General features: G+C 38.7%; 1 protein-coding gene across 1 annotated transcript in view; it reads left to right on the top strand.

Moving 5' to 3' along the window:
* Positions 1-15,721, top strand: part of Kdm4c (lysine demethylase 4C) — a 236,043-nt gene that overhangs the window by 14,574 nt on the left and 205,748 nt on the right. Inside the window, exon 3 of the mRNA XM_036178197.1 lies at positions 8,744-8,919. Coding sequence (XP_036034090.1) covers positions 8,744-8,919 — 176 coding nt within the window. The remainder of the gene's footprint in view (positions 1-8,743; positions 8,920-15,721) is intronic.

Raw genomic sequence — 15,721 nt, forward strand, 5'->3', positions numbered from 1 at the left:
GTTAAGGTAATTCCCCCTCTGTGTTCCTTTCCTTGCTTCTACTTCTTCTTTTTACCTGTTTTACTCTATCTTGAATTATGGCCATCTTCTCACTTCAGCCTCTTGAAAGCTGGGATTAGAGGCCTTACCAACCATGCCTGTCTCACTTGTGTTACTTATATGAGATACGGTGCCCTCATGTATAGTTTGTAATTCAGTGTTTTTGTTTGCTTATTCACTTAGTTGTGTAGTGGTCATCACTATTAAATTCTCTATCATCATCACATATAGAAACTATATATTTCAAATAGTCATTTTCAGTGTCCTGGAATCACTGTCACCTTAGGCAATCACAGGTTGGCAAGCGCTCTACCACTGAGCTAAATCCCCATCCCCAGTCTGCATTCTTTATCAAGTTGCCTTTTCATGTATTTTTGAAACAAATCAAATTGTATATGGTGTGGGTGTATGATGTGGGGTGTGTGTGCATATGCCATAACCTATCGATGGAGGGCCAGAGGTCGACTTTAGAGTTGGCTTGTTGCTTCTACTTTGATGTAGGTTCCAGGGATCAGTCTTGGTTCTCAGGCTTTTGTGTCACATACTTTTACTACTGAGCTATATCTCCAGACCTTAGCTATTTTTTTGTTTAAGTATGAAGTACCTGTTATGTACCAGAATGTGTTGGTGGAGGGCATGCAGACAAAGTGGACCAAGTTTTTGCTTCCAATGAAGCTTCTGTTTTAGAGATAAAAATAATAGGGTGAAAGAATCCAGTCTGGGTACATGGCTCAGTGGGTAAAACATTTGCTATCCAAGTTGTGAGGACCTAAATTCAGTTCCCATAATCCAGTAGCATGTCTGTTGTAATCCTAGCCCTTCGGTGGCAAATGAAGACAGGAATATCCTCAAGCTCATGGGCCAGGTAGCCTGGCATAGAAGGCGATAAAGAGACCCCCATGTCCAAAGAGTAGGAGGTAGGAGTGAGGACCTACACCCTAGGCTGTCCTCTGACCTCCACTTGTGTGTGGGGGCTTGCCGCCTATAGAAGCTACAAAAGGCTTTGGACCACTTGACGTGGTTAAAGGTATTATCAGCCACCCAGTATGGGTCCTAGGATCTCAATTCTGGTCATCATGATTGAGCAGCAAGTGCTCTTAGTGATCTAATTCTGTAGCTCACCCCTGTTGTTGGTTGTTTTCTTTCACTCTCTGTTCTTTTTGGCTCTTTTGGGGTCCCATGACCCAGTTACCAAATAGAAACACACATGGAGTCTTATTCTTTCTTACAAGTGCCTGGCCTTAGCTTGGCTTATTGTTACCCAGCTTTTCTTAACTTTAATTATCCCATCTACTTTTTGCCTCTGGACTTTTAACTTTCTCTATTTCTGAATATCTTTTCTTTCCTTCTTATTCTGTGTCTGGCTCTGTGGTTGGCCCTTTCTTTTCTCACTCTGATCTCTCTTGTTTGCTGATCCCTTTTTTTTTCTCCTATTTATTCTCTCTGCCTGCCAGACCTACCTATCCTTTCTCCTGCCTTGCTATTGGCTGTTCAGCTCTTTATTAGACAATCAGATGTTTTAGGCAGGCAAAGTAATGCAGCTTTACAGAGTTAAACAAAGGCAACAAAAAAGAATGCGACACATCTTTGCGTCATTAAACAAATGTTCTACAGCATAAACAAATGTAACACACCTTAAAATAATATTTCACAACACACCCCTATTAATTTTTTATTTGATTAAAGACAGGGTCTTTTGTAGCCAAGGCTAGATTCAAACTTGCTAAATGTTGGGGTCACACCCCACCAAGGTTTATTGCATCAGGGGGTTTATTCTACCTGCAATGTGAAGTGAAGATGGGCTTAAAGTGATGATTAGTCTGACAAAACAATTTCATGAATGAGTAGTTTGCTTTGGTTTAGCTTAAGGATATAGTCCATCATGGTGGCAGGGATGTGAGACAGCTGGTCACATTGCATCTACATTATGGAAGCAGGGAGAGATGAATGCTATTGTTCAACTTGTTTTCTACTTTTTAATATAGTTCAGAATCTGAACCTACATTTAGGGTGGTACTTCACATCTCTGTAATACATACAATCTAGATCTGTCTCATAGGTGATTTCTGTCAAGTTGGCAATCAATATTAACCATTAAAGTTGGGAAAAAAGATGTAGTAGATGTTTCCTTGTAGTGTTCTTTTGCTTTGTTGAGATATTGTTTGGGAAAAAAAAAGTTAAACTGGCTTCTACATGAAAAATGAGTTTGGGATTCAAGGAAAGTGTCCACAGGAAGTCATATCAGGAATAGGGTGCTTATCTAGTGAAGAGCTGTTGGTAGCTTAGAACAGTTAAAAGAGAAGTGATCTGTAAGAATGTTCATCAATTCTTGTTCTTAAAGATGTGCAATTATATCTTTAAAAAATAATGATAAATGATGTGCTTAGTGTCATAGGAATGTTTAGTAAAGTGCCAAAGACTACGTTGAAATTCTTTATTGGCTGTGACATTTTGTCCCCAGAGGTCATTCCATTTGTTATGTGGCTGCTGCTAGTAGCTGTCTTTTCACTTCATGCAATGTGGCATATGCACATTCCCCATGCTTCTACCTCTGCCACCCCCATATACAGAATAAGTGAATGTAAGAGTTGTTTAGAATTTGCTTTTTCAGTGCTACCTCAGAACTTCCAGATTAACATTTGAGGTAAAGGTGGGGGAGATCATTCTTTGTTTGAGCAGAAGGTATTATATTTTCAGAGTCATTTGGTGCACATTATTAGTCATCATGAACATGTTATGATATAATGGGTTATCAAGAATTTGGGCTTTATTTGCAGGGAGAAAATTTGGAGATCACTCCTTCCTTTGTCTCCAGATCTGTCTGTGTCCATCTGTCCGTTCGTCTGTCTGTCTATCTATCTATCTAGCTATCTATCTATCTACCTATCTATCTATCTATCTATCTCTCCTTTTCTCCTTCCCTCCCTTTCTCCCTCCCTAATCTTTTTTCTTTCTGAGACAGATTTCTCATATATCTCAGATATCCTTGAGACCTCTGAACTTCCTGGTCCTTCTGCCTCCTTCTCTGAGTGCTAGTGTGATGGATTGTGTGTCACCACACTGAGTTATTTGACCTTTTTATGAAATCCTTTGTTTTGTTTTCTCCCTTTTTGTTTTTTAAAATAATCCCTTGGTCTACTAATAGTACACTGACTAGTGGTAAGGTGACATGTTCAGTAGCTAGAAGCTGAAACAGCAGCTACCCTTGTAAGGGGGCTTCAGGAACACTGAGTACACCTATGATACTTCTGATGGTGTGTAACAGAATAAAGTTAATTAGGATTACAATCACACCTGAGTGTAGTTGAAAGTTTTTTTCTGTGTCCCACCTAGTCCCACAGCTGCTCAGACCCAAATAAACACACAGAGGCTTATATTAATTATAACTGCTAGGCCATTAGCTGAGGCTTATTACTGACAAGCTCTTACACTTAAATTAACCCATAATTTTCATTTATGTTTAGCCACATGGCTTGGTATCTTTTCTTAGTTCTGCCTTGTCATCTTGCTTCATCTGTGTCTGGGTGGCGACTCCTGATTCAGCCTTCTTCTTCCCAGAATTCTCTTTGTCTGCTTATCCTGCTTATACTTCATGCCTGGCTACTGGCCAATCAGCAACACACATTCACAAAATACAGAATGACATCCCACAGCAGCCATCTCTCCAGCCCCACATCTTTTTTTTTTTTTTTTTTGTCAAAAATCTTGTTATATTGTCCAGGTTGGCCTTGAACTTTTAATTATTCTGCCTCTGTATTCCAGCATTCCAAGTACTGCCATGATACCCTGAATAGTACTGGTATCAAATAATCTTGACTGTCTGCATACTTGATTATAGCTGAAGTTTTCCTGGTCCTGCCCAGGGCACACAGCTGCTAACATCCAAGTAAATACACAGAGGCTTATATTATTTTTAAACTATGGCTGTGGCAGGCTTCTTGCTAGCTACTTCTTATATCTTAAATTAAGCCGTTTCTATAAATGTATACTTTGCCACTTGTCTTGTGGCTTACCGGTACTTTACATCTTGCTTCTCCTGGTGGCGGCTAACAGCATCTCCTCTGCTCTGTCTTTCTCCTTCATCTCTCTCTCTAGTTAGAATGTGGTATTGTGTTCCCAAAAATATTGTGCAGGTAATAAACTTATCTGGGGTCAGAAAACAGACAGCCACTAGATACAGAGCCACAAATGGTGGCTAGAAAATGGGAAGATTAAGCCATAGCAGAAGTTGGGTGGTGGTGGTGCACACCTTTAATCCCAGCACTTGGGAGGCAGAGCCAGGTGGATCTCTGTGAGTTCAAGGCCACATTGGAAACAGCCAGGCATGGTGACACACACCTTTAATCTCAGAAAGCGGACCTTTAATCCCAGGGAGTGTAGGCAGAAAGGGAAAGATTATATAAGGTGTGAAGACCAGAAACTAGAAGCATTTGGCTGGTTTAGCATTCAGGCTTTGGAGCAGCACAGTTCAGCTGAAATTCATGTGGAGGAGTGCTCAGAAGCTTCCAGCCTGAGGAAACAGGATCACCTGAGGAACTAGCAAGGTGAGATAGCTGTGGCTTGTTCTGCTTCTCAGATCTTCCAGCATTCACCCCAATAACTGGCCTCGGGTTTGATTTCATTAATAAGACCTTTTAAGATTCCTGTTACATTAGAATGTCCCAACTAACCTTATTCTGCCTCAACATTGGCCAAACAGCTTTATTTATCAACCAGTCAGAGCAACACACATTCACAGCATACAAAATGACATCTTCATTGTTTCCCCTTTTCTTTGGAAGCTAGCAGAGTCTCCCTGCTCTCTTTTCACTTCTTCTCCTCTCTTATCTCTCCAGTTAGAATGTCCCGCCTAACTGTATTCTGTTTCACCATTTGCCAAACAGCTTTATTTATTAAGCAATCAGAGCAACACATTTTCACAGCATACAGAATAACATCATCCATCACTTGATATTCAAGTTGAGAAACTGACAGTCTTCTTAAGTATAAAATTTGTTTTGTTGTATGGATATCATGATGAACTTCTAAAAATATATGAAACGTATGACATTTGTCCTCTATAGTACTTATGGACATCGACTATACTAGAGCAGATGTTATGTACCCTATGTGCTTCATAAACACAAGAGAGTGCAGGTATATGTGTCTGTGCCTACAAGATGAAGACAGCAAAAGCATTGTTCTTCTTGTGACAGTTTGTAGATAGCATCTTGCTTCAACATATGTAGTCAACATACAAATTTTAGCTGGAAATGTTTGGGTTTGGGTAAACAGTGTTTTGGTATACTCAGGAAGGTAGATTGAGACAGATGATAGAAATATAGCAGAATAGGTTTCCTTTACTTTAACTCATTTTTATAAGAGTGTTTTTATAAAATGAGTTTTTATAAAACTCATATTTATAAAAGTGTTAACTTTGAAATTGTTTAATGACCAGATAATGCTGTACTTGATTTCTAACTGTGTGAGGTAATTTGATATTTACAGATTTAAAAAAGGAACTGGTAGGGTATCTCTGTAGGTAAATCACTTTCTTCATAGACCTGATTACCTGCTGACTGTTCAGTCTCTGGATCCCACTAGTAGTGGAGGGAAAGAACCAACTCCTGAAAGTTGTTTTCTGATCTCCATTTGCACGCCACTCCCCTTCTTCCTCCATGCATATCAATAAAATAAGGTAAAATTTAAAATTATTTCAAAAGGAAATATTTGTTATAGGCTTTGTTTTTCTGTCCTCCTTCCTTCCATTTTTTTTTTTCCCTTTTTAGTATGGGGTCTTTTTCTGTATGCCCAACTAGCCTAGAATTCACTGTGTAGACCAGGCTGGCCTCAGACTTACAGAGATCTAACTGACAGGCTTTCGTTTGTAATTCTTTTATTTTATGCTTTGTTTTATCTTTAGAAAATTGTTTCAGAATATTCCTGGGGGGCTAGAGAGGTGTCTTAGTGATTAAGAGCATTCGCTGTACTTGCAAAGGACCTGGTTTAGTTCCCAGCACCCACATGGTAGTATACAACTCTCCATAACTCCAAGGAAACCAGACATTCCTGCAGTACACATACATACATGCAGGCAACACATACCCATAAAATAAAAAAATATTTAAAAAAAACTTTTAAGAAAAAAAATTAAAATATTCCTAGGAAACAAATTTCTTTCTTTCTTTTATTATTTACTTCCCCACCCCTCCATCCCAAGACAGGATTTTCTGTGTAACAGCCTTGGTTGTCTTGGATTGTTGACCAGACTGGCCTCGAACTCACAGAGACGATCTACCTGCTTCTGCCTACCAAGTGCTGGGATTATAGGGATATGCCACCATGCCTGGCATACTTATTTTTATTTTTTTAAATATTTATTTATTATGTATCCCTGCAGGTCAGAAGAGGGCACTAGATCTCATTATAAGTGGTTGTGAGCCACCATGTGGTTGCTGGGAATTGAACTCAGGACCTCTGGAAGAGCAGTCGGAGCTCTTAATCACTGAGCCATCTCTCCAGCCCCTTATTTTTATTTTTAAAATATAAAAATTTTATTATTTATTTTATTTTATTTTATTTGTGTGTGTGTGTGTGTGTATGCGCAGAGGTCAGAATTCCAGGGATTCAACTCGGGTGGCTTGAGTATATGTGTACAACTTGTGTTTAGGAGACCTCAGAGGTCAAAGAAGGGCATTGAATCTCCCAAAACTTGAGTTACAGGAAGTTGTGAGCTGCCACTGGGTGATGGGAGCTGAATCTTAGTCTTCTGCTAGAGCTGTAAGTGCTCTTTACTACTGAGCTCTCTCTCAAGCCCCTATTTTTTATGTTTTATTTTTGAGACATGATCTCTTGTATTCCAGGCTGGCCTTGATCTTGCTGTGTAGCCAAGAATGCTTCTACTGTCTACAGGCATGTACTACCATGCTAGGTTTATGTGGTGCTGAAGATAGAACCCTAGGCTTTGTTCATACTTCATATTTCTTCTTCTTCTTCTTTTTTTTTTTCTCGAGACAGGGTTTCTCTGTAGCTTTGGAGGCTGTCCTGGAACTCGCTTTGTAGCCCAGGCTGGCCTCGAACTCACAGAGATCCACCTGCCTCTGCCTCCCGAGTGCTGGGATTAAAGGCGTGCACCACCACCGCCCAGCTCTTATTCTTTTAAGATTCAGTTTTATTTATGTAAGTTTCAGTTTTATTTATGTTTGTGTGTATTGATGTGTGGTTATGTGCTTTGTCTTTTCAAGTGTCTGCAGAGGGTGAAGAGAACAACTCTGGGCTCAATGAGAGGCCCTGTTTGAAAATAAAATAAATAATGTGGATAGCATTTGATATCAACCTCTGGTTTCCACATACACATGCATGTGTATCCTAATACATATACACGAACACCAAACTATGTAGACATGTTACATACACAAAGCCTAGTAGATAGGGATGCATAGCCACATATAAAAACTAAATTTCATTATTAATAAATACCAGTCACTCTTCTTGAATAAGGATAGACATATTTTGAAAAGGTGCTAGTAACATTCTGCTTTTTATACCTGAGTTAGTGAGTACTCTATGGTTTGGTTTCTAATAATTCAGTTTCATTTTCTTTCAATTAAAACAGTTTTATTAGGTATGCTGGTGCATGCATGTAATTCCAGCATTTGGGAGGCAGCAACAAGAGTTCAAGGTCATTCTTAGCTATATAGAAAATTCAAGGCTAATCTGGGTTGCATGAGAACTTGTCAGAAAACACCAGAAAAACAAAACAAAACTAAAAGTATTGCCAATGTTAGAAGAGGCATACCATGGAAGTAGACAAAAGCTACAAATCAAACTTTCCCTCATCTTCACAGAAAACTGTCTTTTAGCATATACTAGTTTGCTACCATGCTGTTTGCCAATGAAGGGGAGTTAGAGGGACAGAAAAGGCAAGGGAAGTAAAAAACGACCTCCCTGAGATGGCTGCTTGTTGTTACCAGAAGACAGTTTGGAAAATATTTCAAGAACTATGGGAAGGCACAGGACCCATGGGGAAAGGGGAAGACCAGGGTCCCTGTAAAAATGCCCAAGCCAACATCCAGCCTTCTCCCATGTAGAAGGGATAAAGCTTTCACTTTTAATTTGCCTTGGTCTTCCCAGACATTCCATTCTTTGTCCATGGGAGGAAACAAACTTAGAAGTCCTCTAGATGACCACAGCAACCCCATTATATACTATATTGCAAAAGAGATCTAAAGAAAAATACTGACTAAACAAATGTTTATTGAACTGTATCACATAGAATCACATAAAAAAAGAGACCCTTCGATAAAATTCAGTAAAGATGATGATCTTTGAGGAAGAGACTGTTAACATTTCATCTTCTGTTGAGAGGTGGTAACACACTGGTTCATTGTTTTGTTGTCATGGTGTTTCAGCTTACATCTTAGCCTCTTTTATCATTAGCTCTTTTACCCTCAGGCATTCTATGTTTTAAAATCCTACAAATTAAAATCAGTTGTTGGAAGTACCATTGAAAATGAGGCAATATAAGTGTAGTTTTGAGCGTAGTGAGTATTGAGTGAATTTTGTTACGAATCGTATTTCTTTACTGCAAAGTCTTCATGAGTTTTTACAGTACTTCCATTAAAGAGATGTTGAGAAAATGTTAAATTGTGTTCTTCTGAAAAATAAAAGATATGGAATATTTAGTTTTGAATAGTTTTTGGTTAACATTTTGTTTCGTTTTTAGGTGATTCCTCCTAAGGAGTGGAAGCCAAGACGATGCTATGATGATATTGATAATTTGCTTATCCCAGCACCAATTCAGCAGATGGTCACAGGGCAGTCGGGACTGTTTACTCAATACAACATCCAGAAAAAAGCCATGACTGTGAAGGAGTTCAGGCAGCTGGCTAACAGTAGCAAGTGAGTCAATTGAGTTTTTATTTGTATTTCTTACCAAGAGGTACATGAGTGTGGCAAGAAGCCAAGTAGATAGACTCTTGTAATGAAAAGCAGGAACCTCTTTGGTCATCTCTCTAGTCCTCACCTCTGGTTTCTGTTCTTCAAATGATGGCCTACTCACATTCACTTACCTCTAAGGAACTTCTTTGGCAATGTTCCCCGAATGCTCAGATAGTGGCACAGCTTCAACTCCCAAGATGAAATTGCAAGCATCCAGGCTTCAGCTTTTATCTTAACTCCCGAATGGCGGAAACAGAATGAGCAGATTTTCATACTTTTTGTCCTTTTTAGAGACAGGAAGATAGGCTGTCATTATACACAAAGCCCTGGGTTAGACTGACGCTTGTTTTGAATTCTGTGGTCCCTACCTCCTGTTTAATCTCTCCAGTTCTGGTAGCTATATGCTACCAAACCCAGCAAAATTTCCTTTGTTGAAGGGAAGACTATTAAAGAATGGATATTTTTTGTGGATATTTTTAAAAGCCATCTAAATTAGTTTTTGTGCTATGGCATTTGATGCCCTAGAAAAAAACCTTAACCTTCAATTAGGGGTGTAGCTCAGTTGGTAGAATGTTTGCCTAGCATGCTTGAGATCATAAATTTAATTGCCAGTACTCATAAACCTGGTGTGGTGACATTATATACCTGCTTCTAAAAGTGGAGGCAGAAGGATCATCTAAAGGTTAAAAGTCATCTAAAACTTTCTTGAAACTGTGCCCCAACTCCTGCTTTTCTCCTCTCCTCCTGTCGAGTCTCAGAGTAAAGCTCAATCTTAGTATGACAGCAACAAAATCCCCCATTCTGAGAAATCCCAGCCGAACCTAAAAGACCAATCAAAAACGTAGCTGTCTCAGTTCCTTGCATGGTTGTGAATGGAAACAGTCTTTGGATGAATTTAGCTGATGAGTTATAAAGGTGAATTTTGTGTGTGTGTGTGTGCGCGCATGGGTGCATATATTTGGCTTAGTAAGTAGATGATGAGTGTTTCCTTCTATATTTTTAGTGTAGAACTTTCTGATTGATATTTCATAGGAATTATAAATTTTAAATTTAATTTTGAATTTTTTTAAAAGTGCTAGTAGACCTTCATTCTTTTATATCTTACTGATATTGTAAAACTTTCATTATAGATTGAGTACATTATCATTCAAACTATTAAGAAACTTTATTAGCATGTGGTGCATGTGTGTACGTAAGCCCATGTTTGAGTGAGTATGCATGTGCCATATAGTTTCTGTGTGGTGGTCTTAGGACAACTTTGTAGAGTTGGTTCCAGGAATGGAACTCAGGTCCTCAGACTTCTGAGGCAACTGCCTTTATCTACTGAGACATCTTGCTGGCCATAGAATTCTATAATTATTACTAGAACCAACTACCACAGATTTTCCTCAGACTTCCATGTGGCACACTTGTATGAGCACACATATAATAAAGAAATGAATTTAACAAAAAAAATCATACTTTTGATAAGCATCATCTCTCTGTACCATGGGAAAGGTACATAGTGCTTTGTGGCTTTTAATGAACGTATAAACTTTGTGATATTTAACCAGGGAGGGAGAAATTTCATTTTGTAGGTGCTGTTGAGATAGATTTTGATGGAGGTTCAAAAGTTTCAGCCAGATATAGAAGTAATACATGCTAGACAGATATGAGAAATACTATTGTGCTGTCACATACATTTAATCTCAGAACTAGAAAGGCAAAGGTAGATCAATCTCTGTGAGTTCAAAGCCAGACTGATCTCCATAGTCAGTGCCAGGCCATATAGGGTTATATAGTGAGACTCATTCTTAAAACAACAATAGCAACAATATAGTGAGACTCATTCTTAAAACAACAGTAACAACAACAACAATGACAACAATAACAACAACACAAAACCACATCATTAAAATCTCAGATACAGAAATATATATCTCCCACACAGAATTATTGTATGCATAATAAGGCAGAATACTGGTGAGAGGGTTGGGGATGCAGTTCAGTGGTTGAATGCTTGCCCAACATACAATCTCCAGCCCTCTTGCATTTATGTGTGGGAATGGAGAATGGGAGGGTTTAGGGAGAGACTACAACTGGTAAGAATTGATCTTTGAAGTCTTTCACTCTGTTGTCACAGAGAATCTTTGATCATTACTACTACTAGTCCACTTGATTATTCTGGCATGTTGTCCATCTTTCACTTAAAAATTACATTTTTATTTTGTTTGTGTGTGAAGGACACACATGTCATGGCAATCCATGTAGTGGTAATAGGACAACTTGTAGGAGTCAGTTCTCTCCATTAACTGTTTGTGTTCTGGGGATTGAACTCACATGGTCAGGTTTGGTGGCAGGTACCTTTACCTATTTATTTTTTACTTGTAAGGAACATAAATTCACTAAGGATTAATTTTATTGGTGTCTGTTTTTATCTCACTGAGGTGGCTTCATTATATATAGATTGATTATTTTTCTCTGAGAATCACCATGCATATGACATTGTCTGGTTGTTTAACACTACATCAGTGCAACCTGAGATATGACATGTAATTTTACCATATATATATTAAAATTATAAATTTTTTATATAGAATATATAAAAAATTATATGTAAATTGAATGATAAATAGTGTTATGATAGCAAAAATACATTTGAAGTTGTATAAATTATTAGGTAAGTAATAAACACTTAATAACTATATATTTCTTGGCATTTATGTAGTTTAAAGATTTTTAAACATAGTTCTCTATTTTTTTATTTATTTAAGAATTTTTTTTATTCATTTTACATGCCAGCCATAGATCCCCCTCTCATCCCTGTTCTAGCTCCCCCACAGCCTCCCCTCCCAATCCACCCCTATCCCCTCCTCCAAAAGGGTAGGGGCTCCCATGGAGAGTCAGCAAAGCCTGATACATTCAGTTGAGGCGGGACCAAATCCCTCCTGTCCTGCATCAAGGGCACCATAGATAATGGGCTCCATAAGGCCAACTCATGCACCAGGGGTAGATCCTGATCCTACTGCCAGGTGTCCCGCAACCACAACAAGCTACACAACTGTCTCAGTTGATTCTATTTTCATTATAAAATTTAATCATTAGGAATTGTTTGAATGATTTCTAGATTGAATTTTATTTCTTTCAAAGTCAACTTACCTTTAGGTTTTAGTTAACTGTTTCATAATGGTTGTAATGTTAAGATGCTGTGCTACTTAGTTTTTGTCAATTTGACACAAGCTGGAATCACCTGGGAAGAGAGAACCTCTGATCAGAAAATGCCTCCATCAGATTGTAAACAAGTCTGTGGGGGCATTTTGTTGATTAATGATTGATGTAGGAGGGCCCAGCCCACTGTGGATAATGATACTCCCTGGGCTGGTGGTCCTGGGTTATGTAAGAAAGCAGGCTGAGCAAGCCACACGGAGCACGTCAGTAAGCCTATTGTTCTCCCATGGCCTTTGCTTTAGGCCTGTCTCCAGGTTCCTGCTCTGCTTGAATTTTGCCTTGGTTCTCTCTCAGTGATAGACCATGATTGGGACATGTGAGCCAAATAAACCCTTTATTTCCAAATTATTCTTGGTCATGGTGTTTATTATAGCAATAGGAAGCAAACTAATACATATTTATCTCAATATATATAATCTAATGTACATACGTCAAATGTATATATATTTCATACACACACACACACACACACACACACACACACACACACACACACACGGGTCTTTGAGACACGGTTTCTCTGTGTAACAGCCCTAGCTATCCTGGAACTCACTTTGTATACCAGGCTGGTCTTGAACTCACAGAGATCCACCTGCCTCTGCTTCCAGAGTATTGGGATTAAAGGCATGCCCCACTATGCCTGGCATTATACATATATTTCTATTGGCAGTTTTGTGAGGAACTTTACTGCAAATGTCAGTGATATGTATGTACTCTTCAGCTCATTTTGTCCATGCAGAGCACCTGATCTTCATAGTGGTTGAGGACTGGTGCTGTTTTCACTTTGGCACAGTGGCTGTGCCTTAAAATCGATTGCTGTTTCAGCTAGCAATTGCGACTCTGCAGTTACTGGTGTGCTTCTATCTCTTCCAGAGGCCTGCTGGTGCTCTATGATTACTTTCTGTCAACTAGTTGCTAACTCAGCCTCGTGACCAAAAGTTAATTTTATTTAATTAGTGTAAAAGCAAACTCAGGGTTCACAGTGTGTTCGAATATCCCCCAACAGTTTGTTCTGAAAGGAATAAATTTTTTGCCTGAAAGGAATACATTTTTTTGCCTCTCCCTCCTTCAGCTACTCTTGTATCTCTCCTACTGTCTCAAATTTATGTCTTTCTTAATTATTGTTACAAACACGTGTATATAGTTACATATATATATAATAAATGGATTAATATATAAATAGAACCTGCTGTGTCCTTTTATTATTATTTGTAGATATGTTTAGAGATGACCACTTGGTATTAGATAACCACTTAGGGGGCTTTTTTTCTGGGGAAGACTCATTCTTTCAGCAGTTACTAGTTGCCTGTACCTCTTTCATCTAAGGGTGGGGTCTTGTGAGATTTTTCCCCCATCGGTGTTGGCATATCAACTGATGTCATTATTCAGTTTTTGTTTATGCTATTAAACAAATTTCATGGGCACAGCTTCTGTGTCCTATATAGAAGATATAATTATGTAGGCGATATCCTGGTCCTTTGGCTCTTACCTTTTCACCTTTTCAGTGGTGTTCCTGAACCTTAGGTGTAGGGTTGTATCATTTGGGGGCTCGGCACCTTACAGCCAGCTATTCTCTATATTTTGACCAGTTGGTCTGTAATGGTGTTCACCTGCTACAAAAAGCAGTTCCTTTGATAGGTGTGAAACCTACTTTTGTTTTTGTAGGCATAAGGATCAAGTATGTAGGATACAGTTAGACTTTATACTGGTTTTGGAAAGTGGCATTAGTAGGTTGTCTTCTAGGTTCTATGACCTCACAAACCTTAAAGAGTTGGCTGTGTTTACAATACCAGGAATGAATTTCCTCTTATTAAGCTGGTTTTAAGTCCAATAATCATCTTTGTTACTGCCAAGATAGAAGTCCCATTGGGGATAATTTACTGTGCTGCTCATTGTTATAGTTCATTGGCCTTAAGCTGGGTAGTACTATTGACTTTTTCTGCTTTCGCAGCTTGCATAGCACCATCTATGAACAACTATGAAAGCTGCTCCTTATGGAGGAGGCTTCTGGGTAAGCAATAGCTCAGATTCCTCCAAGAATATGTAGTCTTCAGCAGTAGGGATTTACCTTCAGCCTCTGGGAGGCAATCAAGGGTAACAGTAGCAGCCTATGTGATTTGGTTGGGAATTTTATGGATTCCTTTTACTAATAACTGAAAAGGAAATCTCTCTCATGTCTGGTAGGTAGTAGGGTTGCTGTTTATGGTTTGTGGTGATATATTGTGTACCCTAATAAACTTGCCTGAGGATCAGATTTTACACAGCCACAAGATTAGACATAGAGGTCAGGCAGTGGTAGCACACACCTTTAATCCTATTACTCAGGAAGCAGATCTGTCTGGATCTCTGTGAATTCAAGGCCACACTGGGCTACATGAGATTGATCCAGTATAGGAGAGAAACAGAGCTAGGCAGTGGTGGCACACACCTTTAATCTGAGCACTTGAGATCTCATGACTTTACTTGGGAAGCACATACACCTTTAATCCCAGGAAGTAACATGGCAGGGCAGAGAAAGGTGAGGAAACAAGAACTCACGCTTTAGGCTGAGGATTTCATAGAGCTAAGAACTACTGGCTGGCTGTTCTGCTTGTTTGATCTTTCAGCTTTCACCCTGATATCTGGCTGTGGGTTTTTTTTTTTTTTTAAATTAAAAGACCATCTAAGATTTGAGCAACAATGGCTCTTGATAGAAGCCCAAATGCTGTAACTTTGTTTAAACTCTCTCTCTCTCTCTCTCTCTCTCTCTCTCTCTCTCTCTCTCTCTCTCTCTCACTCACTCACTCTTAAATATATGTAATCTTAGGTAAACATAAAATACTTTTTGTATTTTAATGGCTTTTTCAAGCATCCATCCATCATGTTATTAATCTTTCTCCTTCTCTCTTGGTATTGTCCTCATACACCACCACTTTCTCTCTAGTTAAAGCCCCTCTTTTTCTGCTATCCCCATTTCTCCTGCATAGCGTATACCCGTGACATTTTGGATCTTCAACTACAGATAAATTGGAACATTCTGTGTATTTTCTGGGTCTGAGTAACCTCATGCAGTGTTATAATTTTAGTTCCATCAACTTACCTGAAAATTTAATGATTATTTTTCTTACAGCTGAATAGTATCCTGTAGTGTATGTGTACCATGTTTTTATTACCCATTCATCACTTGAATGAAATTTAGATTGTTTCTATTTCCTAGCTTTCAGAAATAGAGCAGCAGTCAACATGGCTGTGCAAGTAACTATGGAGTAGGATGGAGCGTTTATGCCAAGGAGGGATATGATAGATTTATTTTTAGCTTTTTGAGAATCGTGTTTTCCATAAGATTTCTGTAGTGACAACACCAGTTTGCAATCCTACCATATCCTTACCAGCATTTTTTTGTCAGTTGTTTTTGTGATTATAGCCATTCTGATTATGATAAGATGAAACTCAAAGTAGTTTTTAGTTTATCTAATTTTTGAGACATAGTCTCTACATAGCCCCAGCTATTCTGGAATTCACTATGTAGAACAGATTAGCTTCAATTCACAGAAAAAAGTCTGCCTTCTTCTGCCTC

This window comes from Onychomys torridus, chromosome 2 (assembly GCF_903995425.1).
Source record: "Onychomys torridus chromosome 2, mOncTor1.1, whole genome shotgun sequence".
In the NCBI taxonomy this organism is placed as follows: domain Eukaryota; kingdom Metazoa; phylum Chordata; class Mammalia; order Rodentia; family Cricetidae; genus Onychomys; species Onychomys torridus.